This window comes from Pelmatolapia mariae, linkage group LG15 (assembly GCF_036321145.2).
Source record: "Pelmatolapia mariae isolate MD_Pm_ZW linkage group LG15, Pm_UMD_F_2, whole genome shotgun sequence".
Taxonomy (NCBI): domain Eukaryota; kingdom Metazoa; phylum Chordata; class Actinopteri; order Cichliformes; family Cichlidae; genus Pelmatolapia; species Pelmatolapia mariae.
Window position 1 is genome coordinate 10669531 of NC_086240.1, and position 14395 is coordinate 10683925.

Sequence of the window (14395 nt, forward strand, 5' to 3'; positions counted from 1 at the left end):
ACCTAGTGACCTTTTTTGATATTCTCGGTAGACCCCAAACACACAGACACTAAAATGAAACAGCCTTTCGCGGATTTTCAGAAGCCTTGTGGATGAACCACAGATCTGACGCTGCCTCCAAACCACTAAACTCTAACTAATTCACTGTGTTGCTGTATGGATGTTTAAACATACTTATATCTAATATGTGGACATTACAAGTTATTCGGGGGCTTTACAGATTTAAAGTATAACGCTAATGTTAAAAAACACAGGAGAGCACAGAGTCACTTCCCGTTTTAGACGAGAATTGCGGAATTAGGGATGCAAAACTGAGCCGAGAAAAGTCGGTTGTTTCCAGTCGGCGTGTTTTTCTTAACGTACCAGCATCGCCCTGCGACAAAATAAAAGAAAACATTGTCAGGTAGTTGTACGATAAATATTTTTAGTATTGGTGAAAAACGCTCCTTGTTGTTTTTAATATTTATATTATACGTGATGTTTGTGTTTTGGCTTGAGTTTCGAAATGTCGGCCGTTTTTTATGGCAAATTATCCTCCTTTCTGTCACGATTAGCCTGCTAGCTGACGTTAGCAGTTTAATTTCCGGAATAGAATAACTTTATCAAGATGACCGATTTTTGTAGTACTTTTTCATCTTTACTGTTAACCGACATGGACGTACACGATATCTGTCTCATATATGTCGACAGAGCTTGCGCTGGCCTGTCCTTCCAATAATAGTAGCGTGACCTAACCAATAGCGTTGTCTTTATGCTTTAAAATCACCGCGTCTTTTTTCTTTCTGTCTGGTCAGATTATGGAGTTTGCAGAGCTGATAAAGACACCCAGGGTGGACGGGGTTGTCCTACACAGGCCTTTCATGCCTACTGTGGAGGGGACTCTGTGTTTGACTGGTCATCACCTGATTCTCTCCTCCAGACAGGACAACACGGAGGAGCTGTGGCTGCTTCATTCAAACATTGACTCGATAGAGAAGAGGTGACAGCGTTGTGTTGTTGTTTTTCTAAATGACTGTTATGTAATCTCTTTGTGAAAATGGTACATCACCTACCCTAAATAGATGCAGGTCAGTAGGGCATGCATTTGTTAAAATCCGTTTGAGTTACGCCTGTCTTTTAGTGCATGCTGCAGATCTGATTATTATTTATTAATAGTGTCCATATGCATAACTTGCTTATAGTTAAACTGGTTAGAGAAACTAACATTAACTGGTTAAAGACACGGGGCTTGTAGTGGCAAAGAATTTGTTTTTCTTTACTGCTATTTCTGGTAATTGTACCGTTTTTAAACATTTTAGGTTGGACACAAAATCAGGTTGGACACACAAGCCTCAGGAGGTTTGCCTAGTACTTAACTGTCAGTTTCTATTCCAGTATTGGCCCAATAACCTGCAAACGACCTTAAGGTTTAATTTTAGGTTTTGGTATGGGCTTTCTAAATGGAGAATAACTTGGAACAGTGGTAAACCTTCCCAAGAGTGCCCAGCCGACCAACACTGACACATCCAGGAGGTCTGAATAGACACAAGATCAACCTTTAAATAACTGAAGGCCTCAGTTAAAGCCAGTGTTCATGATTTAACAATAAGAAAGATGCTGTGCAAAAATGGCATCCATGGAAGAGTTCCAAGGTGAAAAATCACTGCTGACCAAGAAGAACACAAGGGGCTTGTCTCACATTTTATAAAAGATATCTTGATGATCCCCAAGACTTTTGGAAAAATACTCAGTGGACTAACGAGACAGAAGTTGAACCTTTTGGTATGAAACTAACATGGCATTTTATTTAAAAAACAAAGTCATACCAACAGTCAAACACGGTGGTGTTAGTGCGATGGTCTGAGCTGCATTGCTGCTTTGGAATCTGGATGGCTTGCTGTATTTAATAAATTCCCCACTACCCAAAAATCCTGAAGGAAAATTTTCAATCATCAGTTCATGCCCTGAAACTCAAGCACACTTTGGTTATGCACCAGGACATTGGTCTGAAACACACAAGTCTACCTCTGAAAGACTCATTGCCAGTTATCACAAACACTTGATTGCAGTTCTTGCTGCCAAGGGTGGCAAAACGTTATTAGGTTTTTTTAGATGGTGCCAGGTAGGTTTGGATATCTATTTCCTTTAATAATTGACATAATTTTACTCAGGTTGTCTTTGTTTAATATTAAAATATATTTGATCTGAAACATTAAAGTGTGACAAATATGCAGAAAAAAAAACAAAAAACAAAGCAGGCAAATACATTTTCACAGCACTGTATTGTCTCTTTCATTGTAAAGCAAATGACTCATAAATCCTCCTGCTTTCTGACTGAACTTCATGTAGATGCCTTCACATTAATCCATTAAGAATGGATTTATGCAGCTCATTGTACTTGGATACTGGCCAATCCACTCTTTCGTCTGTAGCTGGGGCACATTGCTGCTTAGAGCTTACGTACTGAGCACTGAGTACTGATACTGCCTTTAATAACAATCACTGAACCTACAGTCAAACTAAAAGTTGTTTCAACGATTCTTCCAGAAACCCAACATGACGATAACATAGAAATTACACACAGAAAGCCGAGCTGTAGGGCTCAGAGTAGTTCACTGATACTCTGTGTTTGTTCATGACATTCATCCTCTTTATTGTGTTCACCTTTTAAATTTTAGATTTGTGGGGTCTTTGGGGCACATCACTGTCAAATGCAAAGACCTGAGAATGATTCAGCTTGAAATCACTGGTATGGAGGAGTGTCTCAACATTGCCAGCTCTATCGAGGTAAGAACAAAGGCTCCCCGTCGGAAAGAGAGTGATTATTTTTAGCTACGCTGTATTTTTCTCTCAGGCTCTCTTTGTTTTTGTCATGTCAAGTTAAATTCTGCATGTGATTAATATTGTGAATAACAAGTAAATGTTTTCATTCCTCCCAAGGCTCTGTCCACTCTTGATTCAGTCTCCCTGATGTACCCTTTCTTCTACCGGCCAATGTTTGAAGTCATAGAGGATGGATGGAATTCATTTCTTCCCCAGAATGCCTTTAAAGATTTGGAGTCCATGGTATGTTTAGGTCTCTGCTGTGACATTACAGAGTAATTCACTTTGAATCAGGGTTATTGGACCTTTTTTGTTTTGTTTTCTCCATCCCCTCTACCTCACTTTGCAGACAGATGAGTGGAGGCTGAGTGAGGTCAACAAAGACTTCAGCTTGTGTCCGTCATACCCCCCACTAGTGGCAGTACCCAAAGATGTTGATGATGAAACGCTGAAGAAAGTAGCTACTTTCCGTCACGGTGGCCGTTTTCCAGTACTTAGCTACTATCACAAGAAGAACGGCATGGTAAGCGCAAGGAAAAATAATTACTCTGCCTTTGACGTCTCTTTTGCTTCTCATTGTTTGTGTTTTTGAACATTATAGCTAGGGATGGACTGATCCAATATACAGTACCGGTATCGGTCCGATCCTGACCTAAATTACTGGATCGGATATCAGGGAGAAATAAAAAATGTAACCTGATCCATTAAATATAACAAAAGCACCTCACAAAACTTGCAACATGGCTTAACCCAGGTAGTGACTTTAGCACGTTGGAGCAGTATGCGTCACGTGATAGTGCGGCTGTTGCATGCGAGACCTGTCGGTGGTCTGGAGTTGCTTGTCACTGAAAGCATCTGGAGCCTCGCTACGTGTTGCCAAACCGGTATTTCACCTCCGAGCAAGCTATCCCAGAGAAGCAAAGCAAGTGTGAAAGTTCATCTCTGAATGTTTGTAAAGCGTTCTTACATTAAGCTTAACAACCGATATATGGAGCTTGGACGTCTGTGCATCTGACCGTACAATGGATAGACTCAAGATTTACTGTGAAAAAAAAAACAAACAAACTGTGTTGCATGTTAAACAGTTCCATGGTCCCCAAAAAACTATGAAAAACACTTTTTTTCATACTTGTGTTTTGTATAGAAATTACACAAAAGTCAGTCTCAGGTTAAATGTGATAGAAACAGCTTACACTGACATCCATCTTGATAAAACATGAGTGTCATGAAGGCGTGTTTACATTCATTTGCACTGCTTTCCACTCTGGATGTCTATTTATGTCAAGCTTTAAGTATAAAAGGGTCCATTCTACAACCCGTTTTTTTTTTTGTTGTTGTTGAATATAAACATTATTTTGTGCTGATATCGCACTTCCTTTTTTTCAGAACCAAAGAGTTTTTGAAATCTGCATAAAACTGCATTTTAAATTACTTTTTGAGTATTACTTTAAATACTTAGATTTACAGTTCTGCTAAAGGTTTAAATAAAAAGATAAGTATTGCTGAACTGCAAAATATTTTGGATGCAGTATATTTTTTGCAAGTGTAATAGAATAGTTTTAGTGTTTTGTCTTTTTAAATTTGAGTATGAACTGTTGGGCCTGTTTTTCAGTGCTTCAATAATGCTATGCTTTTTTATTAATAAGCGTTATAAAGTTATATAGTGTAGTATTAAGTGGACACAGCCCTGAAAATAAAGGCATGAGACCATGTGTCCTTGGGGAGTAGAAAGCTACAGACTCTCGCTCATGCTTGCCTGGGAAAATGCAGATAAGAGGGGACCATCTCTAGTGGAAAGTTACTGAGACACTGTTGTTTAGACTAGAATGAAGGAGCTTCTGTAATAAAACTGTTAGAACATATACAAAATGCAGCAAGATATTTAAAAAAAACAAACAGTTTTATTGATTATAAAATAGACTATATTGGATTCATATCAGTATCGACAGATATCCAAATTCATGATATCGTATCGAACATAAAAAAGTGGTATCGTGCCATCTCTAAATATAGCGGCTGACAAATCACTTCCACTTTCAGGTGATGATGCGAGCAGGACAACCACTGACGGGCACCAATGGGCGACGGTGTAAGGAGGACGAGAAGCTGATCAACGCCACTCTGCGGCCAGGAAAGCGTGGTTACATCATTGATACACGTGCTATCAATGTTGCACAGCAGGCCAAAGCCCGAGGTGGAGGGTTTGAGTTGGAGGCCAACTACCCACAGTGGAGAAGGATTCACAAGGCCATTGAAAGGTGATTGGACACTTAGATATTAAGAAGACAGTAACACTTTATAATACGACCTGTTTAAAGTCTGTTGCATTGCAATTCCCTCATGATTAAATGGAATTTCAATTTATTTTATTAGAAATTAAAATGTCATTATAATTGCCTATAAATGCTTAAAGGTGGGTTCGCTAGAATACAGGGTAACAACTGACCTTTATACAGGAAACAAAGGAATAATTATACTTTAAGTACATTTAAGTAGTGCCTGAATTCTGGCAGTTTTGCAAGAAAGCAGATACAAATGATAGAGTATTTCATTTTAAGCGCTGCATTAAATTTCTTGAAAGTTTTGCAGAAAAACAAACAATGTTCCCCCATCTTACATCATAAGTACACTGTACTTTTCCCAGCTTGGGTTGGATTATGGAGTTGCTTAACCTTGCCTAACTAACTGCCTAACAGGAACAGAGACACTCTTTTTACTGTACACTCCTTTTAAAAGTTTTGCTTGAAAAGTGATTGTGAAAGAAAAAAATACTTGGCTTCATCATTCATCATTATACAGTTAGACAGCCAAGCAGATTTTGAAGGTATTTGTTTTTTCTTGTAAGCTGATAAGGGAGAACACGTCTTAAGGACATTTGAATAATAGAACATCCATCATGTACATCAACATAAAGAATATTAAAAAAACAAAGATGTAAAAAGGCACGATTAATCCACTCCATAATATGGCACTGAAAAGTGCAACTTATGTTTTTCTGCAAAATTGTAAAGTATTACTGACAAGACTAGATAAAGTGGAAACTGATTGAAATGTATTTGTTACCTTAAATGATCTAAATAAATCTGTTTTTTTGCAGGTATAATGTCCTTCAGGAGAGCCTGATTAAGTTGGTGGAGGCATGTAACGACCAGTCCCACAGCATGGACCGCTGGTTAAGCAAGTTGGAGGCTTCCAACTGGCAAACTAATGTCAAAGAGATCCTCACCACTGCCTGCTTGGCTGCCCAGTGTATTGACAGGTCTGCTTTTCATTTGGTTGTCCTCATGTCCCAGTAAACATAAACTCGAAAAGCAGCAAGCAGTGACAGACTGTGGGCTCGTGTGTTTATCTCAGGGAGGGAGCGTCAGTGCTTGTTCATGGTACAGAAGGGACAGACTCCACCCTGCAGGTCACCTCCTTGGCTCAGATCATCCTGGATCCCGGCTGCAGGACCATTAAAGGCTTTCAAAGCCTGGTAGAGCGGGAGTGGCTCCAGGTGAGCTTTGATGCATTGTTTAGAGCCAAATGTTGTCTTTTCTTTCACCTTCTCCTCCACAGTGTGAGTGTTTCCACTCATTTCACCTCTTTGACTGCTTACACAGGCTGGTCACCCTTTCCAGCAGCGCTGTGCCCAGTCTGCCTTCTCCAACAGCAAGCCTCGCCATGAGGCCCCTGTCTTTCTTCTCTTCCTGGACTGTGTGTGGCAGATCCTTCGCCAATTTCCCTGCTCGTTTGAATTCAACGAGAGTTTCTTGGTACTGCTTTTCGAACACGCCTACGCATCTCAGTTTGGGACATTCTTGGGCAACAGTGCAGCTGAGAGGTAAGATAGGAGTTGGCTGATGTAAGACCTTCAGTTTATGTCAGGGCTATGCTTTCAGCTGTGTGATGTGGGTGTCAATGTGGGTGTCACCCTACGTAGTTTAAGAATACATCATTTGTTAGTATTTGTTGTATTGCTGATAGTTAGGTCATGCAAAAATCACGATGCTCTCCCTGCAGCTGTGAACCACCTCTGATAAAACAGCCGTGAACCAGTTTTCCTGTTGGTCAGTCTGACACATTTCTGTCTTTTTCACAGAGCCAAACTGTGCTTGCCTGAAAAGACTGTGTCCCTTTGGTCATGGGTGAATCGGCCGCAGGAGCTGGAGCGTCTGACCAACCCACTTTACGAGCCCAACAGTCTTGTGATCTGGCCATCTGTGGCCCCTCAGAGTCTGCTGCTGTGGGAAGGTAAGAAACAAATATATTCGTAGGTATCTCTTAAGAAGAGGGAGAGGAGGTAGAGGGAGGTCTGGGTGTCTGTACAAAAGACGTCTGCCTCTGTGATCCATAATAGATGGATAGATAGTAAAATCAGCAAATTTAATTTTTGTTTCCTTTTTTATAAAAGAAAGTTTCCTAAAGTGGGAAAAAAAAGGAAACGTGCCGGATAATTTTAAGTTTTAAAATGTACACATAAAGTTTTGTTTGCAGGTTTTAAGGGAACATTTATAGCTGGGAGTATTTTTTTAAATTTAATCTTTATTTAAGTTTCAGCTGTATTTATGTATTTTTTTTATACATACATTAAATCCAACTGTTACACTGAGTGTCTCATTTACAACACGAAGCAATTAAATGGCACATGTTAATATTCTTCATTGAAAGCAGTCCAGTGAGACCACATGCTGTACATATTTTGCAGTTTTGACTCATGCTTTAAGTTTATTCTCAGTCTGAAAATGCAGTAGGTTAATATCTAAAAACCCACCATGAGGATCAGGTGATAAAACTGCTGTTGTAGCCGCAGGTACACGATTAGAAACTGGGCATACTCACAATTACAAATACACATTTGCTCGCTCATACGTTCTGAAATCTCACCAGTAGGGGGCACCATTGATTTGAGCATTTGAACCCTGAATGACCCTGACAGCCACTGGGACCCAAGGACCAGCTATTTGTGCTTTCCAAGGTTACAAGCATGAAGACAAGTATACATACATTGTACAGGATTTTTAAAAAATATTATCAGCAAATAATTTTAGATAAGTAAACAAAATGCTGCACGTCAATTTATTCCTTTTACAGTCACCTTTGATCTTTAGTAAAGATAAGCATTCAGTCCCATGATTATCCAATAGTGAACTAACTGTTGGTTGCAGCTTTGTCATGTCGTGTACAGCTACTAGGTGAGGTATGTGATCAGTGCTGTCTGACCTGCCACCTGAAACTCTGCAAGATGACTCAGCTGAATTTCATGTAACTTGGTGGAGAGGTGGTACTTGTGCAAAAGTTTCAGGTATAGCTAGCATTATGAATCATTTTACAAGAAGAGGTAGAACACACCTTGGCATTTGGGAAATTGTTCAAAATGCTCCTGAGGCATGTCCGTGACATGTTCAGCCTGCCTGTGTGTCTTTTTTACAGACGGTTTCCTCACTGAGAGGCAGTGTGATGATATTATGGTAAAGCATAAGTAGCAAAATGGTGCTAAATAAAGAAGCACTGATACAGGCGTACAATCACAAAATCTGTTGTGGGTCATTTAAAGTGCTGTTTTTTCACAAGTGCCTTTTGGCATTAAACACAAACATTATGTATCAGTGGGAGGTTATATCAGAATATCAGTGTATATAAATGTGATCCTAAATCTGTTTAAATCAAAATTATTTGATAATTTTACATGATCTTTTTTATTTAAATTGCTAGATAAAACCAGCTTTACCAATGTTAGCATTATATCATCATTGTTTTCGGTTTAAAATTATTACTTTTTTTCACATTTTTACACACTTTTTAAAACACTGAAAATTCAATTCAATTCAATTTTATTGAAATGACAGTGTACTAATTTGAATTTTAACAAATTCAGAATGAATATGTAAGTCTGAATTTGTCTAAATTGTGAATTTGAGTGACTGCAGTGAAACTTAAAACATTTTTTGATTTGCTTAACTCTTAATTGATGAGGGTTTTTTCCCCCCACAACTTTAATAATGGTGGTTATTCTTATTCTTAACTATGGTTGTCTTAATGTCAGTGGGTTCAGCATAGTACAACAAGTACAACAAAGCCCTGGGGAGATCTGTGTTAGACCATTCATAAAGAAGAGTTGGGGGAGGGGGAATCCCGACCAACTAGAGGTCATTAGGTTCATGCATTTTGTGCATGGGGCCTCTCTTACTGCCTAAAGCCTTAGAATCACGTTCACGCTATATGAAGTGGAATGCATAAGAACTGAGTGGAGCACGTGATATCCTGCTTATGCAGCTCTTTCATAGAAAGTGACGCACACTCCTCAGCCCACCTTAAAAGACCCAATGGAAGTCCTGAACTCTAGCTGCTGATGTGGACACTAAAAGAAACTGATGGCGTGTGTGAAATCTTTACATCCCCAAAGTTCTGTGTAATTCTTAGCGAAATAATATTGAATAAAAATAATGGTTTATTTAAAAAAACAAAAAATGCACTAAAATAATATGGTTTTTTTTAAATTGGACTGCAGTTTGATCACTTTAAAGGTGTTGAGTAAAAATGTGGAGGTTTTAGTCATTTTATTTTTGTAGCACATTTAAGAACAGCAGACTTTAAATAGGGTGCTGCACAACAGACAAGTGAAACTACAATTTAAACTGTTGAAATTAAATTTTAAAAAATAGCTAAAAGACATGTAAGAGTTAAAACACTGATAAACATGACTTTTAAACATTTTAAAATCCAGTTAGAAAAAGACTTTACAAATACAAATGAAAGAAATGGAAAGCAATCAACACTATTCACAAAAGACACAAAGGTTATAAATTCAATATAATTCCAAAAAGTTAATGAGCAAAAGGATTTCAGGATTATTTCTGAACTACACGGGTATAACTGTGTAACAAAGTCCAGGATAGGTGAAATGTCAATTATCCATCTTGGGCCTTTCTGTGTGGAGTTTGCATGTTCTTGGTTCTTGGTTGGGCGATAAAGCCTCAATATTATGTAATGGTATTTCAAGGAAATTTATGATAATGATATTTCTGATAATATAGAGGGAAAAAAATAGTGCATAGGGTTTTTCACGGTGATTGCAACTTGTGGGTAGAAGGATTTATTTATCAGCACAAACAAAACGAAGGGCTTTTCCGTCCTTCTTTTCTGCTTTTGTGTTTTAAGACACACAGCTAAGTGTCTTAAAACATCAGCAGCAAAGCTTATTTAAAAGAAGAGTCAAAAATGACAGTTTTTTTTTTTCTTTTCTTTTTTTTTAAACATGAAATTTACAATATGATGCCAACGACCTAAGATGCAAAGAAATACTGGAAATATTGCTCACAGTGAGCAATATAGAGACAAAGTACTAGCAGTAAGGCTGAGATGGGTTGGACATGTGCAGAGAAGGGATAGTGGGTATATTGGAGAAAGGATGTTGATAATAGAGTTACCATGCAGGAAGGAAAGAGGAAGACCACAAAGAAGATTCATAGATGCAATGAAGGAGGATCCACTGTGGTGACCCCCTAAAGGGATCAGGCAAAAGACAGAGTTTTATTTTTCATTAAAGGTGAGGAAATTGGGTAAAAGCAAGGCTTTAATGTCAGCTAAACAACAAGAAATTCACTGAGGGCTCAGAGGCAAGTGTGTCTAAATATCAGTATAAAATATATTAATGAGCATTTGGAGTACAGATCCAAGTTACAGCACGTGTTCTAGCAAAGGGCAAAGTTGGCTGCAGTTAATTCATTGTTCCAAATATTGCGTAAACATAGGAATGCACATGCACATCCTTCCGCAGCCACCATACATTTCACAAGTATTTTGTTATCAATGACCCAAACTTAAAAACAACTAAAATAACTGAGATCTTATTGAGTAGTTCTATCTACAGACGTGTTACTGGGTTCAGAAAGCTCAGTTTGTTGACACACTGGCTTTCCTTATGACTGACAAGTAAAGCGATGGTTCATTCCAGTCATACAGCTCCTCTGTGTTTACACCTGTTTCTCTGCCAACAGCCTCCAACCACCATTAAGGTCCAGTGGTTTTGGTTTTTTTGCACTCAGTTCACACAGTTTGTGCTGTTTTTCGAGACTGCTTTAAGTTTTAGACATGTCAAAATCTTGTATTTGTACTCCAACTCAAACCTCCACAAAGAACCACATCCAGCACGATAATACACTTTATCTGTTAGCTGTTTGTTTTATTTATCGAAATGATGTATGTATGTGTATGTGTAAGTATGTGTTATCATAAGAAAGGTGCATGTTTTCAGTGACTGCACACGCAACGCTTACATAACCTTTAACAAGGTTGGGAGACTGCAGTGTTTAGAAGAAACCAGAACTGGAAGAAACCAGTTTGTGAATTGTTGTTTTCTGATTGGTCCTGCTCTTCTGTGACAGGAGTGTTCCTTCGTTGGAACCGCACCTCCAAGTGTCTGGATGAGGCCTATGAGGAAATGGTTCATATAATAGAGTACAACAAGGAGCTTCAGACCAAAGTAAACAGCCTGCGCAGGCAGCTGGCCCAGCTTGAAACTGAAGATCCTCTGCTGCATACGCCATAGAGAGAGAGAGAGAGAGACCTCTAAAAGTAAATGAGGTGGTACATTCAAACAATCACAGACATCCCAGCTTTAGCCTTAAACTTTTTTCTTCCCCTTTTTAAAACATAATGTAAGAAAACAACATTATTGTCAAGCTATTCTTTAGAGAATGAACGCGACTAAATGAACTTCAATTTTGACACTTTAATGAAAAACATTTTTATCATAGTGACTCATTGCAAACTACACTCAAGTAAGAGGAAAACATTTAGAAACAAAAGCGCCGTCCTTATTAGCCATTTCTCAGAGTGCAGATAAAAGCTAAACCTCCCTTATCTCACTGTGGTCTAATATCAGTGTACAGCCAGACTTGCACATGCCTACTGCTCATTTCTATAGATTGTGCTGTGACTGGGCGGCTGATTTCACTGTTGCCAAGCCTCTTCAAACACCCACACTCGTACTTGCCGGCTTCCATTTCTATACACACGATGTGTAAAAACAACATTGTGGACCCTCTTGTGCTTCTCAGCACTGATCTTGTATAGTAGAGGATTAAAGGGGCATTTTAAGGACAGCTGGAAAAAAAAGTGTCTCATTTGCTAGAGGGTTCACTTATTTCGTAAAAGTTCTGCTGAATGTGCACACCATTAGACCGCTGCAGAGTAACTATGGCAACATATAGGGTGCTGTAAGGCAACATGTGCTTTTGCTGCACATTGAGATGACATACTAAGCGTAGGTAGGGTCAGGCCAGTGAGGAGGGAGGTTTGTATAATATGTAAAATATCAGATCAATGCTTGACATTCCAGTGAGTATCACAGCCAGAATTTACACAAACGATTTGATGTAACCACGTATAACAATAGTCTAACGACTAGATAGGTTGCTGAGCATCTCTGACTTCTGTTTAACATTCAGAACTGATGCACTTTGTGTCAATAGCATTTCTTTATCTGTATGTACGTATATGCAAATCAATTTTACTCCCACTTTGAAAACAATCTCTCATCAGTTGTTGCCATAATAGATGACAAATGTCCAAATATCAAACAGGACAATATGCCAATGTATCCAACTAACCTACACACATGTTACACTCCAAAACTCGTGTCTCTTCTGGAAAATGTACTTAATTGTCAGCTTCTCACATCCAAGCTCATACTTATCTCACAAACATAGGAATTATCCTAAACCTCTGCGGTCAGTAAAGCTGCATAAAAGCATCGTCTGTGTCATTATGGCAGGCTGAAACCCGCAGCGCTCTTTGCTTATAGACCTTAGTTCTTTCATCTTTCAGCGCACTCTTTGGTAGTACCATTAGAAAAACATCATCTAGCGTTGTAAATATAAATATATTTTTTTGTTATTATGGTCTGGGATTAAAAATTAAATGCACTGCAGCCATCTTTGGCCAGTTTTGTTTGATTGATCTATGATTTATCTCATTGTCTTCTCAATACTAATACTAATAATCACACTAAGCTTAACTTACTTCCACTACTTTGAAATGCTTTGACAAAGAGAAAGTTTACGTGTATATTTCATGTGTGCATGGATAGAACATTTCTTATAGTTGTGTGATGCCTAAGTGATTTTCGCTTTGTCAAAAAGTTGACAAAATTCAAAAATGTAATGTCACACAGTAGATAAATAATCTTGTCTGTTGTACTTTGTGCAATGCCTTACTGTAAAATCCAGATTCAAAATTATGTGTACATATTTTTGTCACTGCTGATCAGAATGCTTGAAAAATCTAATATTGATTAAAAGTTGTTGTTTTTTTGTTTTTTTTAAGTTTTCATGCCATTAAAATCTGTATCACAACAAAGGAAGCATTTCAGTTCTTTAATCACCACACAGTCTGTGCATCATTCAGTTTTCCGTGATTCAGTCTCACCAGTCTCATTAAGCTAGTTTCTAATCACAGTAGGGTTTTTTTTTTGTTGTTGTTGTTGTTTTTTGTTTTAAGAAAACAAAGTGAAAGCCACCTAGTTGGCTGTAAATTGAACATTTAGCAATAAAATATATCTACCCTACCCATACCAAGGGCTACCCTAATGTTAGCCCTTGGTATGTGAAGACCTTTTTCAAAGCCTTAGCTTCATCTCCAACTCTGTATTTTTAAATTTTATGAGATGACTTGGTGATGGATCTCACTGCCATGGAAGGTGGAAGACACTGACTTGTCTGAGATTAGTTTGAAAGAAGATGTGACACAAACGGTATACTGAGAACGTTCACCTTCAAAGTAAAATTGGACCTTACTTGTGCAATTGACACATCAAAAGGCTCAACTTTTACTTTGAAGGTGAACGTACTCTGCTTACAGTTTGTGTTGCACTTCTCACGTTTTCTGCTTGTCGAGTAGCGTACTTTTGCAGACAAATCAGCGTCTTCCATGCAAATTCCTACTGACTGCAGCAAGCTGAAACAACCAAAGCAATTGCAGAGGGCTTTTCAGTGCAGCGCCTTATACTTATTTGTGAACAATTTCATGCTACTGACTACCAGCTACCACATGCAGAATACATGTTTTTCCTCAGTGAACGGTGGTTTCCAGGCTGGTCGGTCTGTAGGCCTGCGTGAGTGCAACGTCAGCAATTTCACAGCAACTGCCAGTAACTTCCAGTAACCAATCACAACCAGGTAAGGAGTACACATTTAGTGTTGTATAATAAAAACAATAAAATCAGAAGGGAGGTGTTTATTGTTGAATTCAGAGATGAAGAGAATAGTACATTTGTTTTTAACATACTCTTTTTTTTTTTTGCAGTCTGACTTTCTTTTGCAGGAAAAAGCATCGCCCCCTGCTGGGGGGGGCGATGAAATAATCCCACTATAAGGCATTTCCTCATTGACTGACACATTGACTTGGAGGCTGTGTCCATCTTTTATATACAGTCAACAGGACAACTGTTGACTGTGGCTCAACAGGACAACTTTTTAATGTAAACATGTCAGGGTCATTGTTCCATTATTTTCATGTGGACAAAAATCTGCTTTAAATATATCAGTATTATTTAATTTTTTCCCCCTTCCAAAGGTTCCAAATACCAGAAAGAAGTCCTAGAAAATATCCA

At 38.4% G+C, this 14395-nt stretch overlaps 1 protein-coding gene across 1 annotated transcript; it reads left to right on the forward strand.

Moving 5' to 3' along the window:
- The first annotated feature begins 322 nt into the window (after window positions 1-322).
- On the forward strand, window positions 323-13122 carry mtmr9 (myotubularin related protein 9). The gene is made up of 11 exons (XM_063496203.1): window positions 323-403; window positions 795-979; window positions 2658-2766; window positions 2920-3045; window positions 3152-3325; window positions 4843-5060; window positions 5900-6061; window positions 6157-6298; window positions 6405-6625; window positions 6884-7035; window positions 11169-13122. Exons 2-11 carry the CDS (start codon window positions 798-800, stop codon window positions 11330-11332), a joined length of 1650 nt encoding a protein of 549 aa, XP_063352273.1. The 5' UTR covers window positions 323-403; window positions 795-797; the 3' UTR covers window positions 11333-13122.
- Window positions 13123-14395: the final 1273 nt, after the last annotated feature.

Coding starts and splice junctions, on each gene's coding strand:
- mtmr9 (XM_063496203.1), top strand. CDS start 798: ATGGAGTTTGCAGAGCTGATAAAGACACCCAGGGTGGACGGGGTTGTC. Junction 6,299..6,404: donor TAGAGCGGGAGTGGCTCCAG/GTGAGCTTTGAT, acceptor CTGCTTACACAG/GCTGGTCACCCTTTCCAGCA. Junction 7,036..11,168: donor GAGTCTGCTGCTGTGGGAAG/GTAAGAAACAAA, acceptor CTTCTGTGACAG/GAGTGTTCCTTCGTTGGAAC.